At 46.8% G+C, this 18206-nt stretch overlaps 1 protein-coding gene across 8 annotated transcripts in view; it reads right to left on the minus strand.

Moving 5' to 3' along the window:
* Window positions 1-14475, minus strand: part of NR3C2 (nuclear receptor subfamily 3 group C member 2) — a 210086-nt gene extending 195611 nt beyond the window's left edge. For 2 of the 8 annotated variants that reach the window (XR_010614563.1, XM_065688320.1), the window contains exon 1: window positions 7297-9071. Coding sequence is in view for 7 of the 8 variants with exons in the window: in XM_065688320.1 (XP_065544392.1) it covers window positions 7297-9071 (1775 nt within the window). In the remaining variant the exon portion in view is untranslated. Of the gene's footprint in view, window positions 1-7296; window positions 9072-11930; window positions 11971-12254; window positions 12639-13933 lie in introns of those variants that run through there. The other 6 variants (XM_065688358.1, XM_065688332.1, XM_065688340.1 and 3 more) reach the window with 6 other exon arrangements.
* Window positions 14476-18206: the final 3731 nt, after the last annotated feature.

An 18206-nucleotide genomic window follows, 5' to 3' on the forward strand; every position in this document is an offset into this window, starting at 1 on the left:
TCATTAACCACAATCAACAGTGTACCCATGCACACTTAAGAGAGAGTACAAATTCCCATAAGCCATTTTATGTATTATCCACAAATACTGGATTCTGTTTCTGCTGAGATGTTCCAACCAAAGTTTACTATTTTCCTTTCTAAAGAAGTATCTTTATATATGAACCTAAATTTACCCTACCTCTAAATATGAAATTTAAGCTACCAATTAGGACCACGATGTAAATACGCAGCTTACAGATTTCATATTTGTAGAAATTTAATTTAGCAACCAGCAAACAACACACTCTAACGTAATTGCAGGAGCTTAATTCATAGTTTAAAGAAAAGAAATAAAATTCAAGTTCTTTTCTTGTGACCTACCACTAACATGGGCATTTGTTATAATACAGTTCAACAAAGAAACTGTCTTGCACGTGTATTTATTCACATACTGAATAGATACAACCAGAGTTCATTGTTTTCATAAGAATCCAGAATCATCAACAGCATGGGTTTGGTTTTCTGCAGCTTTCATTTTGTTTTGTTTTGTTTGGGGGGAAGGTGTTCCTGGGGACTGGGAAGAACGGAGGTAGGGTTTGTGGTTTAAATCCTTCAGCATTGCCCCTCTTGTCAGTAGTGGTACTGGAGCAGGCTACGCTGGGAACTGCTGGCATGAACAAGGAAGGCCTTCCTGACCTATGAACCCTTCTCCTGTAGCGTAAGTCAAAAAAGCATGCCTTCCTCCAGGAAGTCTCCTCCAGCAGCAAAACCAATGTGGCTCCAGCAGGAGAGGGCTTTCATGAGGATCCAATAGATGGTGACCTTCCACTGCAGTTTGCACTAGTAGGGCAGCAAGCAGTCGAAGCATGCCATGGTCTATTTAGGGTGCATTCAAACATGCCCAGTAATGCTGCAAGGACTTGGGCAATTGCACACAGTGGAAACAGTCTTAGTTTTTTCTCCACAGATCTCTCACCCAGAGGAGACTGCAGCTAAAGTAAAGTAATTCATATGTCGAGCACCAAGCACTGTGTAGCAACCAGCTGCATGTGAAAACTCATGAATGTATTCAACTTAAACGTATTTAATACCTGTTTCTCACACACCCTTTGTAGCTTCCTTGTCAGACCATTTTTATCACTCCTACACAGCCATACTGCAAGACACATTTGCCAGAAAACAAGTTATGGCTCTATATTAATTTTTAAATGTAGCATTTTCTGACCTCTGAGAGCTTAAATCTGAAATCAAAGAATTCCAGTGTTCTCCCAAAAAGTTTTGGTTGAAATCAGTCCATTTTCTTATTCCAGACCCTACAAGTCCATCTGAAGACTTAGTACATACAGTTATAAAACAAAAACAGCCTTTTAAAAACATACCCTGAAAATACAAGTGCCAAGATTATGGCTTGGCAATACATTATCTCTTAGCATAAATGTGCATTTAGGACTATTTCTTAGGCTCCTTTCCCTTTCTGTCCCTTCAGTTTGCTCTTGCATCCATGTCACCCCACACTGCTCACCAAGTTGCCCTTTCCTGTTGGTTTTTAGAGCTTCAGAGTGAACTGCATAAGGAACCCAACTTGGGTCTCCCATACAACACAGCAAAACCGGAGTCTCACCAGACAAGACATGGCCCAAGACTGTTATTTCACCACTACAAACAATATACTCTTCAGATACAAACACCACGCAACAGCGACCACTACTCAGTCCTGGGTTCAGCAAAGCACGAATACGTATCTAAAAATCTGATTCAGCAGGCAAAGCATTTCCCAGCAGGTTTAAGTTCCATGAATGCTAAGTGTTGTTTTAGGAAGGACAAGTTATGGAATCACAACGTAACAATTTACGCCCTCTGCAGACAATACCAGTAGTGCATGAGTGTTGATACCACTGCAGCAATCCCTATGTTTACCTGCATAACTGCAACACATATCCCATAAAATAGGATGGAAACATTTTTATACAGTACATATTTCAGACATTCATGTCTTCCAGTCCTCATGGAAATGGACTGATCCATACTGTCAGAATACAGATAATCAAAATTTCTTCTGCTTGCTAAGATCTGCGCACACAGGTGATCCCACCTTCCCTTTTTTCAGAAAACCATCAGAAGAAGATATCATAGTGGGATTTTACATCACCAAAAGTGATAGCTAGGAAGCAATTATTAACTATGATCAGAATAAACTACGGCAAACTGATTTCCAACAGCCACGTACTGTGAAGTTCAACAGTATCAACTGGCAACAGAAATGTTTTAGTAATACACAACATTACTTACCCCCAAACACAAAGAAACAAACAACCCCTAGATACTGGCGTATGTATTCACAACAGAGCTCTTATTTCCCCAGATTTAGAAGATCTGCCCCTTTATGGAACACAATTTTCCAGCAATGTGGACTTCTCCCTGCCCCAGCACAGGAGTCAATTGATGTGTATAAATTTAAGTGGAAAATAGGCATCATCAGTAGCAGTCACATTTTCAAATGATACTTTATAAAGATTCTGAACTCCTTAATAAAATGGTAAAATAAAACAAAGAGCACCCTCAAGAAAGTACCAAAGAAAGATGTAGAAAGTATGGGGCTCTTAAATGCATGCTGGTATGCTAAGGAGAACCTTTAGACATCCTGCCCTGACATACTAATAGAGACTTTTAACTTCTACAGCAAGAAATACAGACATACATACGCAGAGGTTCCTACTGTATCAAGATTATATCCAGAACTGTTAAAAAGTACACAAAAATATACACGAACCTACAAAAAAGCAAGTATAACTTTAAAAAATGAAAGAAAAAAAAAGAGAAAAAGTACAGATTTAAGGCTACAGTCTACAATACTAAAGAATCACTGCTGAAAGTTTGCACAGTGAATTTGTGGGAAGCAAAAAGGAAAAAGAGTCCTGCCAAGCATGGAAAATATTTTAACAGCATGGTCTTCTACCATAAAGTCAACAGCAAACAAACAGAGGTCAAGGCCATTCATAAATTCTAAAAGTAATATTTACCAGACCTCTGTCTCTCTGGCAGGTATAATTCTGATAAGTGTCTATTCTAGATAATATTTAACATAAAAGTTTATTTGCAAAAATACTTGCAATAGCCTGAAATCGGATTTAAGCAGAATCACCCATTCAAGTCAGTAAAGGTTACATACAAATGAAGATCATGCTGTTGGGTTGTTTTTTTGTTCTGTGTTGGGTTAGGTGAGGTCTGGGGGGTTGCTACAAGTAGGGTCTATTAAAAAACACTGATCCATGTGAATGGCTCAGGAACAGATAGGAGTCCCCAAAATATTGTCAATGTTTGATCAAAGATTTGACCGTAAACCCAAAGAAGTCAATGACAGTCTTTCAACACCCTTTAACAGACATAAATCAGACTCTAGAATAGCATGAAACACTGAAGAGAACTCTCCTTGTCTGAATGACAACTGAAATGTAACTACTGATAAATGTATGCAACTTACGTTAAAACAGTAATATACCAGATTACATCACACTGGATAACACCAATAGAACTGGCAGGAAGAAACCACAGTAGGAGTTTCAGTCCTTTGTTTCTACCAGAAGTTCTGAGAAAAGCAAGTATGCATGTGTACATACATGAGTTAATATGGAAATTAGAGGGAAAAGGCACACTTGCAGAAGCAGCTTTGAGTACGAACTAATGCAGCGGAAAGGTCATTCTCCCCAGTTTTTACTGTTGCTTCAAGCAGCCATTACATTTTCTGAGGCCATTCTGAAAATTGGGTAATTGGCATGACCACAAGGCCTAGGCTGATACCCTGATTCAGATGAGCAATCTCCCTACATCTATCTGGATTCTCAGTGTAGGTTTCCATCATTGACATCACACAATCACACGTATCTTCCTTTTTCAAGCCCACTTTCCTATTGTTTAGTTTAGAAACCATTATTTCTTAGGGAATGTCATTCATGGAGGGGGGATCTACACACACAGACATACAGGTATGATTCACCCTCTCTAAAAATTAAACATGCAAAAATATTTCAAAAACAAAGACATGTTCTGCATGCATATTAGCAGGAGAAAAACATTTTTAAAGCAATAAGGGAACTTGAGTTTGCTTAAGAGGCTCTTGCAACCCAAACACAAGCAAAGTTATGAAGAAAGTTACCAGCAAGTAACTTAAAAAGAACCATAACTGTGGATATCTAATAAAAGTAACTGAAGGAGAAAAAGAGAAATGTTCTGGCTGACAGCAAGGACTTGGCACAGTCAGGAAGGTAGCAAGGGATTTTAAATGCCTAAACTATGTTTAGTAGATACTATCAGCAAGTATAACTGAATTGAGAAAGGTGATATTCTAACAGGGGGGAAAAAATTAACGTTTAATCTAAAGATTCACTCTGAGTGTGAAAAGTCTTCTTCACTCCTGGTCACCCACTCTTTTCCACCATGTCAGCTGCAAGACAGACGCGGTCCAAAAAAGGTACGTTATCAAGGTTCAGAAAGCACTGCTGTCAAAACAAGATATACTCAATGCTGGTCATTTATTGACTTAAGAGAACCACGTAGCCTATTTTTTCCCTTCACCTTAGTATTTGCTTACGGCAATTTATACTGCAGCATAAGCATACCTGAAAAAAGATGAAGACTTACAATACCAGAAACTTAAAAATACTGCAGACTTTGAAGGGTTAATCACAGCTGTAGAAGTCTGCAAAATGTATGATGCCTCATATGGTTGATGCATCAGGGAAAAATGACTGGAAATAACAAGGATCTAGCTTGGATGTAGAGTGCAGAGATGCAACGCTGCTGAAATGACGACATGAAGGAAGAAAGACTTTACAATCCTCATACCACGCTGACATGGGACAGCTGAAACCCACCTTGGGATATCGGGCCTGACATGGTTTTAAATTATGAGTGCTTTATTACAACACTTCAGAGCATGAACAAACTTGTGGCTGATTTCCTCTTGTTTTAGCTGGAACGCAGCACAGAAATGAAAAGCAAAGATCAGTTCAAGGTTCGTTAGCAAGAGTGAGCTTTTACATGTGTAACACCCTAAGATGAGTCCTTAAGATTTGCCTAGTCAGCAGACAAATACCTGAGCAGGCACCTATTCATTCAAATCTGTACTGCTAAAATGACCTCTCCATGAATTTACCTTGGAACTTGAAAGGGCTTTGCACAGGCTCCCAGCTGCACCTGTTAGCATAAAGCCACTGCCAAGCAGATTAAGTGCCACATTTTGTTAAATAATGGGACTGAGTGTGGAGATTTGAAATGATGACACATGTCCTAATCTGAACTACGGATCAGGATGCCTGAAGTGTCGCAACCTTGCAGATCTCCATCACCTGAACATAACTCCACAAATGCAGCAATAGCTCTGAGCGCTAAAAATTGCAGGATTTCAATCCTGCAAAGTAACAGTTATGCTTACCTTCATATCTGACTGAAATAATAGCGGAGAGAACAAAGACAGGAAAGTGTATCAAGCCCGTGTCATCATCAAGCCTGATGACATACCCCTGTACTGGTATAGAGGTAAATAGATGGGAAGAGCTACGGTGGACTAATATCAGATGAAGAGACTCCTTCGAAAGCCTCATGAGAAACTGTCATTTAAAACGTAACTACTGATGACAACCATGCTCCTACCTGCATTTCTCTATTTATCATGCATGTCCCTGCAACGATGACAACCTTGACTCAGCGCAAGCAGCACTTACGCAAGAGTTCTCACGGCTGGCAGGAGCTACTTGCCCAAGTAACACTGCTCAACCACAAAGGCAGTAAAATACTGGGTCTTTATTTTCAGGCATCCCATCAGTCTTCTGGTGAACTTTTCTCACCATATAAATAATGCAGTTTATGAAAATTTCATCAGGTAAAATAACTAGAAAACAGCAACTTCATCTTCCTTGATTCAAGAAAACACTTTAAGCCAAGCCTGGATGGTAACAAATATCCAGCTACATGCAAAGTTCAGTATGAAGGTGGGATATAGCCCTTTTAAGTTGAGAAAGATGTATTAAAAGTACATTCTTTAGAGCCCATATCTGAAATGGTCAAAGCAGAAGTGCAGCATGGCTTGCAAAACAGTAAGGAGATTGCAGAGGTAGTGAACGGATCTGAGAATAAAGTGAAAATATTTAAAGCCTTTTTTTTTTCCCTCCTGGATAGATAGGCTCTTTTCCCTCCTCAAAAGCACCCTTATTTTAAGTATTAAGTTTTTCACTGCAACACTATTTCTTCAGAAATATTTAGCATCATATAAATATGGAAAACACTACGCATCCTCTTCACCCTACTCCAAGAATAAGGCAGACGTTTCATTCCCTGAGGGCAGTTGCATAGCTCATGATGAGGAAAAAAAAAAAAGACTTGAGAAAGGTAAAGGCAAATTCTGTTACTGGTTATTTCACTGAGCTTTAGCACAAAGCTTTGGCAAGCCTGTTTGACACAGGAAGAGTCTGTGCAACTATTCTAACTCAGTCATACTGTCAGATGCGCTTAATAACTTGTAACATTGATTATGAAACCAGATAGTTCATGAAAGTAAGTGTCCTTTATGAGATACATGAACACCTGTTTGTTGAAGAAGTGCATGCTCTACAAGTCAGCCAAGAAATACAAATTCAAACGACACTTGCATATTTCTCTTCCACCAAAAGTGGGGAGATCAGTTTATCCATTTATCCCTTTCAAATGCGTCAAGTTTTAACAGCCCTCCTCCTTCTGGAGGCATTTTTCTATATATACAAACCAAATGTTCCTACAGTTAAAATACAGAAATAATATGTTGCCACAGGCTTGTAAGGTTTAGTTTTTACACTTAACCAATTAAAGTCCAGTGCAAACTTATAATCATGCATCTTAACAAAATCAGATTCCTGACACTATCGTTTTCTTATCCTTTTCTCAATATTTCATCTGAGGTACAGCACACTCAAGCACCAGCTAAGAAAGAATAACCATTATAGGGCACACGAGAGCTATTTTACTAAGCTCTCATTATAGGAAAAACAACATTTATAGTAGTAAGAGCTCATAAACATACTAGAGCTACACATTCAAATCTAATAACAATAGAATATAATATGTTCCTTTTAAATATTAAAGCCAGCACTTCGTTTTTATTAAAGGCAGAGTAAAAACACAGCAAATCTAACGATAAGAACTGAAATGCAAATGAGTAATTACGTATCAGCTTGAGAAATACTGCCCTGGTCCCCATTTTAATGCACGCCTTTTATGTCTAATGCAAGGGAAGAAGAAAAAAAAGAAGGGAGAGGTAGGGGATAGAAGTAATTTGCCTGCTCACCTGGACACATTTTCTGGAATGTACTCTAGAACTGGATACCCATCACTTCTTCTGGATGCCAACTCCGAATGCGACTTCCAGGTCTCCACTAGCGTGCTGACAGGAGGGAACGAGCTCAAGTGCTGAAATGCCTGCTCTCGAGCAACCGGTCGCGACAAAGATATTGTGCCTTGGGCACCGATCCTGTAGTGAAATGACTGTCCACCTGAATTTACACCCACAATGGCAGAGGATGGTAGACTGTTTTCTTGGTAATAGCTGCCATCATCAGGCTCCTGCTTAATTCCCACACGTAGGCCTGGATTTGGAAAACCGCTACCTTCACAACTTCCATCAAATGAAGAAACAGGTGGTCCTAAAATCCCAGAAAGAGAGTAATAGTCTTTGTCATCCATAAAAGAAAAATACGAGCCATCTGTAAATGGGAAAGGATTTACTGTTTGATTCCCTTTAAAAGACGCACCAGAGCAGGGATGCTTGGCTGACTCTTGCTTCACCGGTACTGAAAAGGGGGAATCGGAGTTTATTTTCCTGCTGTCACCAATGCACGCGCTGCCAAAGGAACCGTCTGGCTCAGGCTTTATGAACTGAACAAGGTTCATCTGACTGTTGTTGGAGATGGCGTTCTCCATTTCCTCCATCTTAGGAAATGTGAGTTCTTGAGCACCCTTGTCTTTTGTTTCTGGACTGGGAACGGTATCTTGGCTTCTGCTAGGTCCTGCTGGCGTGCTGGAAGCTGGGAATCCTAGAGAGCTGTTTATGGGGCTACAGATGGATGATCCCACAGTGCTAGCTGCTGGACTAGAACGAGTGGACCTATTATTGGCATTAGAAGGGCTGGCAATGGAGCTCCTCGAGTTCAGGTTCGCAGGACTGGACACAGAAGATCGCATAGTGATATTACTGGGACTTGAGACAGGAGATTTCACGCTGCAGTGACTGGGAGGACTAGAAATTGGTGATTTCATGCTACTTATAGGGCTAGAAAGTGGAGACCCCACATTGCTAACGTGTGCGGGACTGTGCAACATAGACCCTCGGTTTTCAACGTTCGGTGAGCGTGACAAAGGGGTTCCCTGGCCAATGGGGCTGTGCACGGCAAAGTTCCCGAAGTTAGCAGTAGTTGAGGACACAGAGTTAACTCCCGCAGGACTACACACCGAGGATGCCATGTTCTGAGGGCTGCAGCCTGAAGGGCTTTTCTCTTGACACATGATAGGGCTTTTGACAATAGCATGCATGGCACCACCGTTTACAGTGCTCCCAGAGTCTGACATCAAAGACCTCAAGGGTCTGCTGGTGCTGTGGAGGGGAGAAGAGCAGTGGCCGTTCTCCTTGTAGAGCTTCACCAGCTGCTCCACATTCTGGTACATCTTCCCTGGGCTTCCCTGGTTCTGCTGATCGTAGGGGTAATCGGCATCTCGTATCGAATCCATATATAAACCCATGGATTCGGCCACTGTTGCTGACAGCTCCTTGGACTCCGTTTCAGTTTTGATGTCAGAGGGCAGAAGACCAGGCTGACTGCTGTCTTGCTGCAGGCAGGAGAGTAGCTCAGGTTTTTCTTTGTTGTTTCCTTGTGCACTGCTGTTTGCAAAAGCTCCAGTAGCACAGCTTACGTTTACAATCTCCATATAGTTATTGTCATCAGTCTGCTCTCCAGCACCTACAGAAGAATACTCCACAGACTGAGAAACTTGACCCCACCGTCTCTCCATATCTAAGCCTTCTGGGTAGCTGTGGTATCCTTTTGTCTCCATAACTAGCAAAGACATATACAAAAAAGTAAAATTAATAAATGACAGGACAGTGTGACTTCCTAAGGAAATTTCCTAATTTCCTAAGGAAACAAGGCGTATCCGCTCACTCTGTCTATCCTCTTCTCTGCCTGCCAGTCCCGTTTCCCTGCCCCATCCATCATCTCTCAACCATTTGTGCAATTTCAATCAAACCAAGGGAAAAGGTCTCACGGATATGACAGCCCTATAGATTCTGAGAGAAAACTGCTCAGCAGTCAGAAAAGATCCAAATTATTGCTCCCAGCCTTGCCCCAAAAGGAACAGCTCTGCAGCATCAGCACAACCACTGCCCACCATTGCTGGCCACAGCCCCACGGTCAGTGCTGCCCTTCTCGCAGGGACCTGGAAGAAAGGGAAGGGGGTAGCAAGGATGAAGGCGGAACCAGAGAGGTCCTGAAAGGACACGCTGGTGGTAGGCAGGGCATAAACCCTGTGGAAATTGGACATTACATCTCTGCTCCTCCAAGGACCTTGCACTACCATACTACAGGGAGAGCAAAGCAAGGGAGGCTGTTGTGCTAAGGGCGTTTCTCTTCATCATCCAGGGTAGCACAGGATGCTTTAGAAGGAAGCAGTAGTTCTGAGGGGCCAGGAGCTGGTCTGCCCCTTCACAGTTATGCAAACTGTTTGTACAATCACCTGAGGAAACCTAGAGGATTGGCTGGGCTGGAAGAGAAGCAAGCTAAATGCAAGCTAAATGGGAAACATTTCTGCCACAGAGGAAGGGCATCAGATTAGGTGCGGATGCATGGCTGTTAAATGGATCTGTAGTTCTGCAAACCTCCATGGCAGCCAGGAAGAGGAATATATATAGAGAAGTAAACCTTGTTTTAAAATAGACCCTAAAAAAACCCTTCCATCCTGCAGGCCACTCTCTCGAGGAAGGGAGCAAAATGCGTGACCTAGCTACCAGTGTTCTGAACGTCATGCGTAAGTAACAACAATTTTATTTCCTTTTTTTTTTTTTTTTAACTAATAGGCTTACAGTATCATTAGAACTGTAGAAACTCAAGTGCCAATAGTTACAGTATCAGTATTATGCAAATAGTTTTTCCTTTCAGAATGTATTGATTTTCCAACATTTGATTTCATGTTTAAGCCCATTACTTAACACTACTTAAAAATGATATTATAAAGAAAACCATAAAACAACCCCCAAAAATAACTAAATGAATGACTCAAATACTCTTTCCCCTTACTCAGACCTATGGCTCCATGCCTACATTCCCCTCAAGCAAATTTTATTAGAAGACAGAATCACGTGTATCCCACCACCACGAGTACCAAATCACATTCCTATAGTCTAAATTTCAAGACAGAAGTCCCTACTTTCACGTAAAGTCACTCCCAGAAAATCTCCTACCCCTGATTTAAGTGCTGAGCAAGCCTAATTCCTAGATAAATCAATTGCGGCTGCAAGTGACCAGCATTTCTGAAAACCAGTAAACTTAGTTAAGGCTTAAAATTAGGATGTAAGTGAATTTTACCCCTCAGAACCACCAGCAGAAGCCCTGCCTACCAGGAAATCTCAGTTATAGGCCTAACATTGCACAGGTGCACAAGCCTTGCAGCGACCTCTCCCACAGCTGTACATTTCAAACTCCATACATAATCAATAAGCGAGCACACTTTGAAACTTCAGCAAGTAAAAATCCAGGTCACACAAAGGCAAAAGAAATAAAAAATTGAAATGGCCTGGTCCTGCACTTGCACAGAGAGAAGCACCGTCTGGGAATCACATCCGAAAGGATCGAAGAACAGCAGAAAGATTATCCGTGGCCTGATACAAGTTCTCTTTAAAATGACAGCTATACACTAGTAAAATGCAGCAGCAAACAGATTCTCGGGGAGTGCTGGTTTCTGTGCCTCGGTGAGTACTAGAATCGAATAACCATCTCACGGCTTGCTGACAGCATAAGGGCTTGGGTTTGTTCTTCTCAGCAGAACTTATTACAACTTGACTAGCATGTTTATCTATGGTATCCACACTTCACCTACTGCACAGACATGCCTTTTTACTAACTTTCACTACCTGAATTTGACTGTGGGCTAACACAGACCACAACAGAAGCCGACTCGTGTTACATATCAGAACTGAGACCATCTGATATTCTGCAGAAGGAAGCTTGTATTATGAGCACAGCAGTTCCCCCAGGACACACACCACACACACACACCCCGCCCCCCAAAGAAGAAGTACTTGGACACTGCGAGCTATGTATTTCACCCCAAACATATCAACAAACACAGACCTCTGCAGTATAAGTCTCTGATCAATCAGGCATGAAACCAGTTTCGCAGCAACAGTCGAATAAAAAAATAGAAATCAAATGGTACCTGGTATCCCTGCAACCAAAAGGTCACCTAGATACGGGAAAACCTGAGGTAAATCCCGTTTTGTAAAAGAAATCCTAACCCGATGGCTCGAGCGACCACCCACTTCTTATCACCCGGTGTTTGTAAAGCGAAATTTAAGTGTCATTGCCTGCGAGCCGCTCCGCCGACATAAAACCGACCAGGAGACCGGAGTTTCGTCGCCACAAACAGGCTAGGGTTTGCCCCCTCTCCCCCGGGCACCGAAGCACGGCGGGGAGCGCGAGTAGTGTCCCTCGTGTCCCCCGCGGCGTGGGGCTGCTCCCTCCGTCCTCACACGCACGGACACGCGTGTGAACGACCGCGCAGGCAGCGCTCGCGTCTATCTCCCTATCTGCCCTACGCGGCTCGGAGCATCCACCACCGCAGCTCCCGGGCACTAGGCACCGCTCTGCACCCCTAATCCGCCACCCCAAGATCCCCGTCAGCTGTCCCGCAGGTACAATCCGGATTATCGCGCACGGGAAAAGCCAGCAGTTCCCGGGAGCTCCCTCCGTCCTTCGCACGCGTCCGCCGGGGATCGACCCGGGGAAGATAAGGGGGGGGGGGGGGGGGGGGGGGGGAGAAGGAAGAGGGGGATAGGAAAGCCCAAACCCACTCTCGGCCCCTAAAGCGATGCAGAAAAGCACTTTTTCTCCCGCGCAAGCAACACTCCCCACCCTGCACGGTGGAGAGGGCTCCAGGTAACCACCATAACACCCCCCCACTCACTCCCCACGGAGAACACTGAGGGGTGCCCCCGGGTGCCGACCCCCAAAATGCCGCCCAGCGCCCCGCCAGCCGCACCTCCGGGTGCAGGTCGGGGTCCCCCCGCCCCCGCGTCGGCCCCGCTCCCGCGGTAACTGTTGCGGCGGGGCGAGTCCCGGAGCCCCAGCCGGAGGGGCGCGGCGCGGAGCGGAGCGGAGGGCGGCGCGGAGCGCAGGGGCGGTCGCGCTCAGCCCCCTCCCCGCCGTGCCGCCCGGTGACACGGAGCGGCACCCGGGAGGGGACGGGAAAAGGTGCCAAGTCCTTTAAAAACATGTCACATGCCCACCTAAAGTCGAAGTTTACGTCCCGCCCCCAGCCCGCCCTCATTGGCGGGCGGGACGCAGAGGTACGCGCGGCTGGGGCCGGCCTGCCGCCCCATTGGCTGGGGAGAGCCGTCAGTCACCCGCCGGGCGACATGACTGATACAAAGTTGCTGCGACACAGGCTGGAAAACGCATCTCCTTAAAGCCGCAGCGGCAGCCGCGGCCGCGCAGCCCCGCGCAGCCCCCGCAGCCCGCCCCGCCGGGACCCCAACCCTGCCGCCCAGACGTGCGCCCGGTGAAGGGTCGCGGGGAGGCGAGCGGGGGCCCCGGTGAGGTGCGTGCGGAGCGGCCGCCCCCCCCCCCCCCCGGTTCCCGCGCCGCGCCGGCGGCAGGGCCAGGCATCGCCTCTCCGCCGGACCGGGATTTCCGCCTTGCAGCGGCGCATGAATATGCAGCGGTGGTTGCACCGAGAAATAAAACGAAATGAAAGAAAGGAGCGGAGCGCGGCAGGGTTCAAGGACTCGTCCTCCGCTCGCCGCCGCGCTGGCCCCGCTCCGCGGCAGCCGCGCATCCCGCCGGGCGTCCCCGCCCCTGCCTCCCCCCGTCCAGGGGCAGCGAGAGGGGTCACCGGGACAGCCCCAGGCTCCGGGGTGCAGCCACCCCCCTCTCCCGCCCGGTGTGTTCCCCCCCCCCCCCCCCCCGGCGCCCGCGTCCCTGCTGCAGGAATATCCTTTTCCCAGGGAAGCACCAAAAAAAGAGACGCCAAGCAAAGTTTGAGGCGATGCGCTCCCAACTCGCTCCCTCAATAACACCCCCGGCGAGCGGCCGGCAGCCACTGACGCACGCTCCCAAACAGCCCCAGCGCCCACCGAGCTCCGCTCCCGGCCCCGACCCCGGTGCGGACAGTTCCGCGGGGTAACAGGGGTGCTGCTGGGAGCGGGGCGGTGGGGCTGAGCCCGTCGGGGGAGCGGCGGCACCGCGCTGGGCGCCGCGCACCTTCCTGCCAAATCACCCCCTGCGCGCACGCACGCAGAGGAGCGCGCGGGTCCGCGTTCGCCCCGGGGAGCGGGGTTTGCGCCCAACAGCCACAGCGACAGCGCAAACGTCCCCAGGATTTGGCGTGTCACGTGCCCCTCTCATCCGCAGGTTCTGCCGAACATCGACCCGCACTCACGGCCCCGCCGGGCACCGGCCGAGGAGGAGGAGGAGGAGGAGGAGGAGGCGGCGGCGGATCCCAGCGCGACCCGCGGAGCAGCCGCCGCCACCGCGCTTCCCAGCGGCGCTGGCTCGGGCGCTGCCGAGCTATGGACGTGTCCTTCCCGCGAAGTTTTCACCGATGGGGCCGGGACCGGCCGTGACCTGGATATGCCGGCTGCTGTAGCGGACACCCGCCCGGCCCCCGCCGCCCGGCCCTCGCTCCCCCGCGCCCCGCGCAAGAGTCCGCGCTGCACTCACCTCCCCTACGACATGGTGGCGCGGCGGGAGGAGGCACGGCCCCCGGCTACTGCGTGCAAACCATCCGGGAGCCCGCACCGACACCGAAACGGGGGGAAAAGAGGGGAAGGGGGAAAAAAAAAAAGGAGAAAAAAGGGGGGAAAAAAGTACGAGGAGAACGGCCGGGAGCGGGGCCGGGCAGCGGGCACGGCGCTGCCCGCGGGGCCGGCGGGAGGCGGCAGCGGGGTGCCCGCGACTCGGCTCGGCGCAGCCGGGCGGACAGCTCCCACCATGGACGCCTAGGTGGGTGGGTGTTCCCGCGGGTCACACCCTCGCCCGCCGGCGGAGGGGAGCGGGGGGTGGATCCAGCACCGGCGGGGGGGGGGGGGGGGGAGATTTAGGAGAGGGAGAGAGAAAGGGGATCGGGGGGGAGAAACGCCCTCGGAAAAGCAAAACCCGACCCCGAATCAAAAAACTTATGTCATTCCAGGTGAAACTCCCATCTGCGCCACCAAGGACGGGGAGGGAGGAGAGTGGCGAGGGTGTAAACTTTTTCCTCCCCCCTCATTCCCCTCCCGCCCTCCCGGTGCCGCCCGGCCCCTCGCAGCGGCCGGCGGCCGCGCCGCCCCCGTCGTCCCCTCCCCGCGCCGCCCGCCCCGGCGGCTCCCGGCGGCGCGGCGCCGCGGGGTTGCTCACGCACGGAACCCGCCGCCGCCGCGGTTCCTGGTTCGCGGAGCCGGCGGAGGAAGGGAAGGAGGGCGGGCGGCAGGGAGGCAGGGCGGGCGGGGGGGGAGGAGTGTCTCCCCGCGCCCTTCCCCGGGCGGAGCGTCTCTCCCGGCCCCGGCGGCGGCGGCGGCGGCAGCTTCGGAGCCTGTCCCCCCCCCCCCCCCCCCCAATTCCCCCCCACCTCGCGCACCCCTTCGCTCCGACCGCTCAGCTCGGCCCTGGGACGGGGGGTCGGGGGGAGGCTGCGCACCCCCACTGGGCCTGCTGCTTCCCTCGCCACCTCTCGCCGCTGCCCCGCAGTGTGACCCGGGTTAGCGGAGAGGGGATGGGGTGCGTCCCTGTGGCTGCAGTGGAGCAACCCGTCCTATTTCAGGCGTTCAGATTCAAAAAGAAAAAACCCCAAATCGGTGCTAACATCGATACCGGCTTTAAATTAATATTTCGCTTGTGGCTAAGACCTTTTAAAAACTGATTATTTTTAAGTTCAGGGCATTAAATGTCTCTATATTTAAAGCCTTAAGGAAAAGAGATTGGGCATTGTAGGGAGGAAAATGTTGCCCCTATTTTAATATCCTCAATGAAGTCTTTAAACGTGTAAAAGGACTGCTCGCAGGAAATTTTACCTGTGCTGAAGCCCCTGTGGGATCGAGGCCTTGGAAAAGGAGGATATTTTATTTGCTGTTGTTTGTATCTGTCAAAGTTTGTGGGCAACGTGATAAATGCTAAGCACGGAAGCATAAAGTGCTGGTAAGGTCAGACTTGGAGATAGTGGCACATTCAATAGCTTAATTTCACAATTAGTTTACTGTATTATTGGAAGCAAATCATATTTCACTGTGCCTACACTAGTGCTCTATTTTTAGTCCTAATGTAGCTAAAAAGGAGGAACCTACCAAGATATAGCATCAAATGTGCACAATTCTGTTCTCTCTTTCACTCATTTCATGTCATGCATCTGGTTTGAAATGTAGCTAATTTATTAATCGAGGAGAGCTACTGCAGATGGGTTGGAGGCTGCAATTGCAGGGCAGAGGAAAGTTCCATGCAACTCTGCGAGTTACCTAGCAAATCACAGTCCTGCAATAAGATCCCAAGCACATTGGCTGGTCTATCAATAACTGCCATACTGAGCACAGCTATTTTATGTTAATTCATAGTGATGGTGTATTTGGCTGATGGGTTGCACTTCTTTTGTCTTACTTTTCCTGTTACTCTCCTATTTTTTTTCCAGGGCAAAGGTGTAAATTGAAAAGGCATCTGAAATGCCTGGGGGTGGCTGCAGTCTTTCTGTTGCATCTGTTTTCTATTTTTTATTTTTAAGAAAGAAAAGGAGAGAGAAAATAAAATTGAAGGAATATGTCTATCTACCTTCTGTCTAATACCAAATGTTTGATTTCCCCCTCCGTTCTCTTGTTACATCCAGAGATGGCTGCTGCAAGCATAAAGCACCTTTCCCAGTACATGCAAGATGCTCACAGATTTTCCACAAACTCAGGAGAAACCTCATTTATTTTCTGCTTGTGGTTCACAGGAGCACTTAGCTTTTTAGTGGTTGACACTATATCTATTTTTAGCATCATTTTAACAGCTGTCACTAACAGCTAAGATCTCATCTTGAACGGGGAAGGGAGATTATCTGTTTTATTTAAGAAAATCAAACTACATAATTGTCAGATTGTAAAACACAATTTGGATCTTTATCTGTGAAGAGAAAAAGCTATCTTCTCCCATTTCACTAGTTCCATGTTAAAAAAAAAAAAAAAAAAAAAAGAAAGAAAAAAAGAGGGGGGACCTATAGTGGGCTTGATAAAATAACAAATGAGCTTTGCAAGGTTTGGAAATAATGCTGTTCAAAGGCACATTTCCAAATCCATTAAAAGCAGTCCCATTACTGCCTTCTGCAGCTGTGTCGCGATGGGGGAAGCCACAAAGAGTCCTGTCGTAGTTTTCCAAGTAGGTCAAGAGGAGCAGCACAGACACCTCTGATGGGCAGTTCTCTCCCTTCACGTTAGATTTTCTGAGAGGTTAACTCATGTCAGACACACAACACTGAAAGCAGCAGACAGGCAAGCGTAAGCCACTCTGTAGCAGATGTCATTTCTGCTCCTAAAGATAGTGGTAAATTTGCCATGGATCATGCATTACAAAACGAGGTAACACTGAAACTCTGCAAGTGTCAAATTTTACCTCCTCCCATTCTTCATAAAGCCAGGAAATGGTATTAGGGCTTCAGGAGCAACGATGTAGTGTAAAAGCAGCCTACTGTACCGTCTTACTTAGAGGTCATGTGCCCTATTTTGAGAACTGAACCAAAGCGGATGAAGTTTTGAGTCGCTTCCAACTAAGGCAGCTGGGCATTTCCCACTTCTCTCCAGCTCCAGCCCAGGAAAGCAGGCAGTCACATGGCCACATATATTATTCCTTCACCTGGTATTATTCACTCTAGATTTAATTATTATGCCATTTGGCTCACGTGGTTTTGATTATTTGAGATTTAAAGCTGATCAGGAAGAACTGCATTTCGGGAAGACACTGGAAAAACGTTGGGGATGGCAGATGAGAGTTTACTTTCCCTGTCCAACAGGTGTGAGTATTCCGAGAGAGGAGTCCACAGTCTCACCAGTTAAATGTGTCAGAGCTAGCTTCCTGAGCCGTGCTGAAAGCCTTTAGAATCCTTTGCAAGACCTGGGAAAATGTAAGTAAGCATCTTTTCTATATGGTATGCTTATGTTCTCTGTGATTTATCCATTTAGTCTAATTTTGAACAATTTTATGTTCTAATTATAGATAAATCTTTTAGCTGAGCAACAGAACATATTGCCTTTTAACCTGGATTCTTTCTTTTCTGTCTGTTTTTCTTTTCTTTCTTTCTTTTCTGTTGTTTAATGCTCCTTAATGGCCCATGCTATAACTGTGGTTGAACCACATCTAAGTATAGTACAATTGCATTTCTAATGCAGGTTGGCATTAGCAACCTCTTGCTTGTGTAAAGCTCCAAGACATGCATTTGAAAACACAGATTTCCAACACTTTTAAAATCACAGGTCTTTACTGATGATTAGCACCAACAGTTTCAGCCAGTTCAAAATGAAAACATCGCACAAAGAATTACTTGTTGTGAGTAATGGGTCTCGTTGACCATGGTATGGCAAACGAACCACAAGGAATAACACGTAGGCAGTACTTCATATTTTTCGTAGCTTTAATATTGCCATATCTATTTATGTTGTTTATAGTCAGCTTTTCTCTTGTTTACTACCTGCACTATTACTTGTAAGAAAATGTAGTTTGTAAGAAATGGAACACACGAAAAAATTGCCATCGCCACAGAATGCAGGCTTATCCCACTATTAATGAGTTCCAAAGAATAAAAGGCAGCGGCAGCTAATTGTATCTTAGTATTTATCTACTGCCTACTGGCATTTTTACAGTATCAAATAGTAACTCATACCGTAATCTGATTAAAATTTTGTAGTAACCATAATAGTACTGCACCTATGCCAAAACCCAGACATAGAGTTTAACAGCAGTAAAAAGAAGAGAGCAAATAACACCCTCCAGCACTTAA

The sequence above is a fragment of the Lathamus discolor genome, chromosome 1 (assembly GCF_037157495.1).
Source record: "Lathamus discolor isolate bLatDis1 chromosome 1, bLatDis1.hap1, whole genome shotgun sequence".
In the NCBI taxonomy this organism is placed as follows: Eukaryota; Metazoa; Chordata; class Aves; order Psittaciformes; family Psittacidae; genus Lathamus; species Lathamus discolor.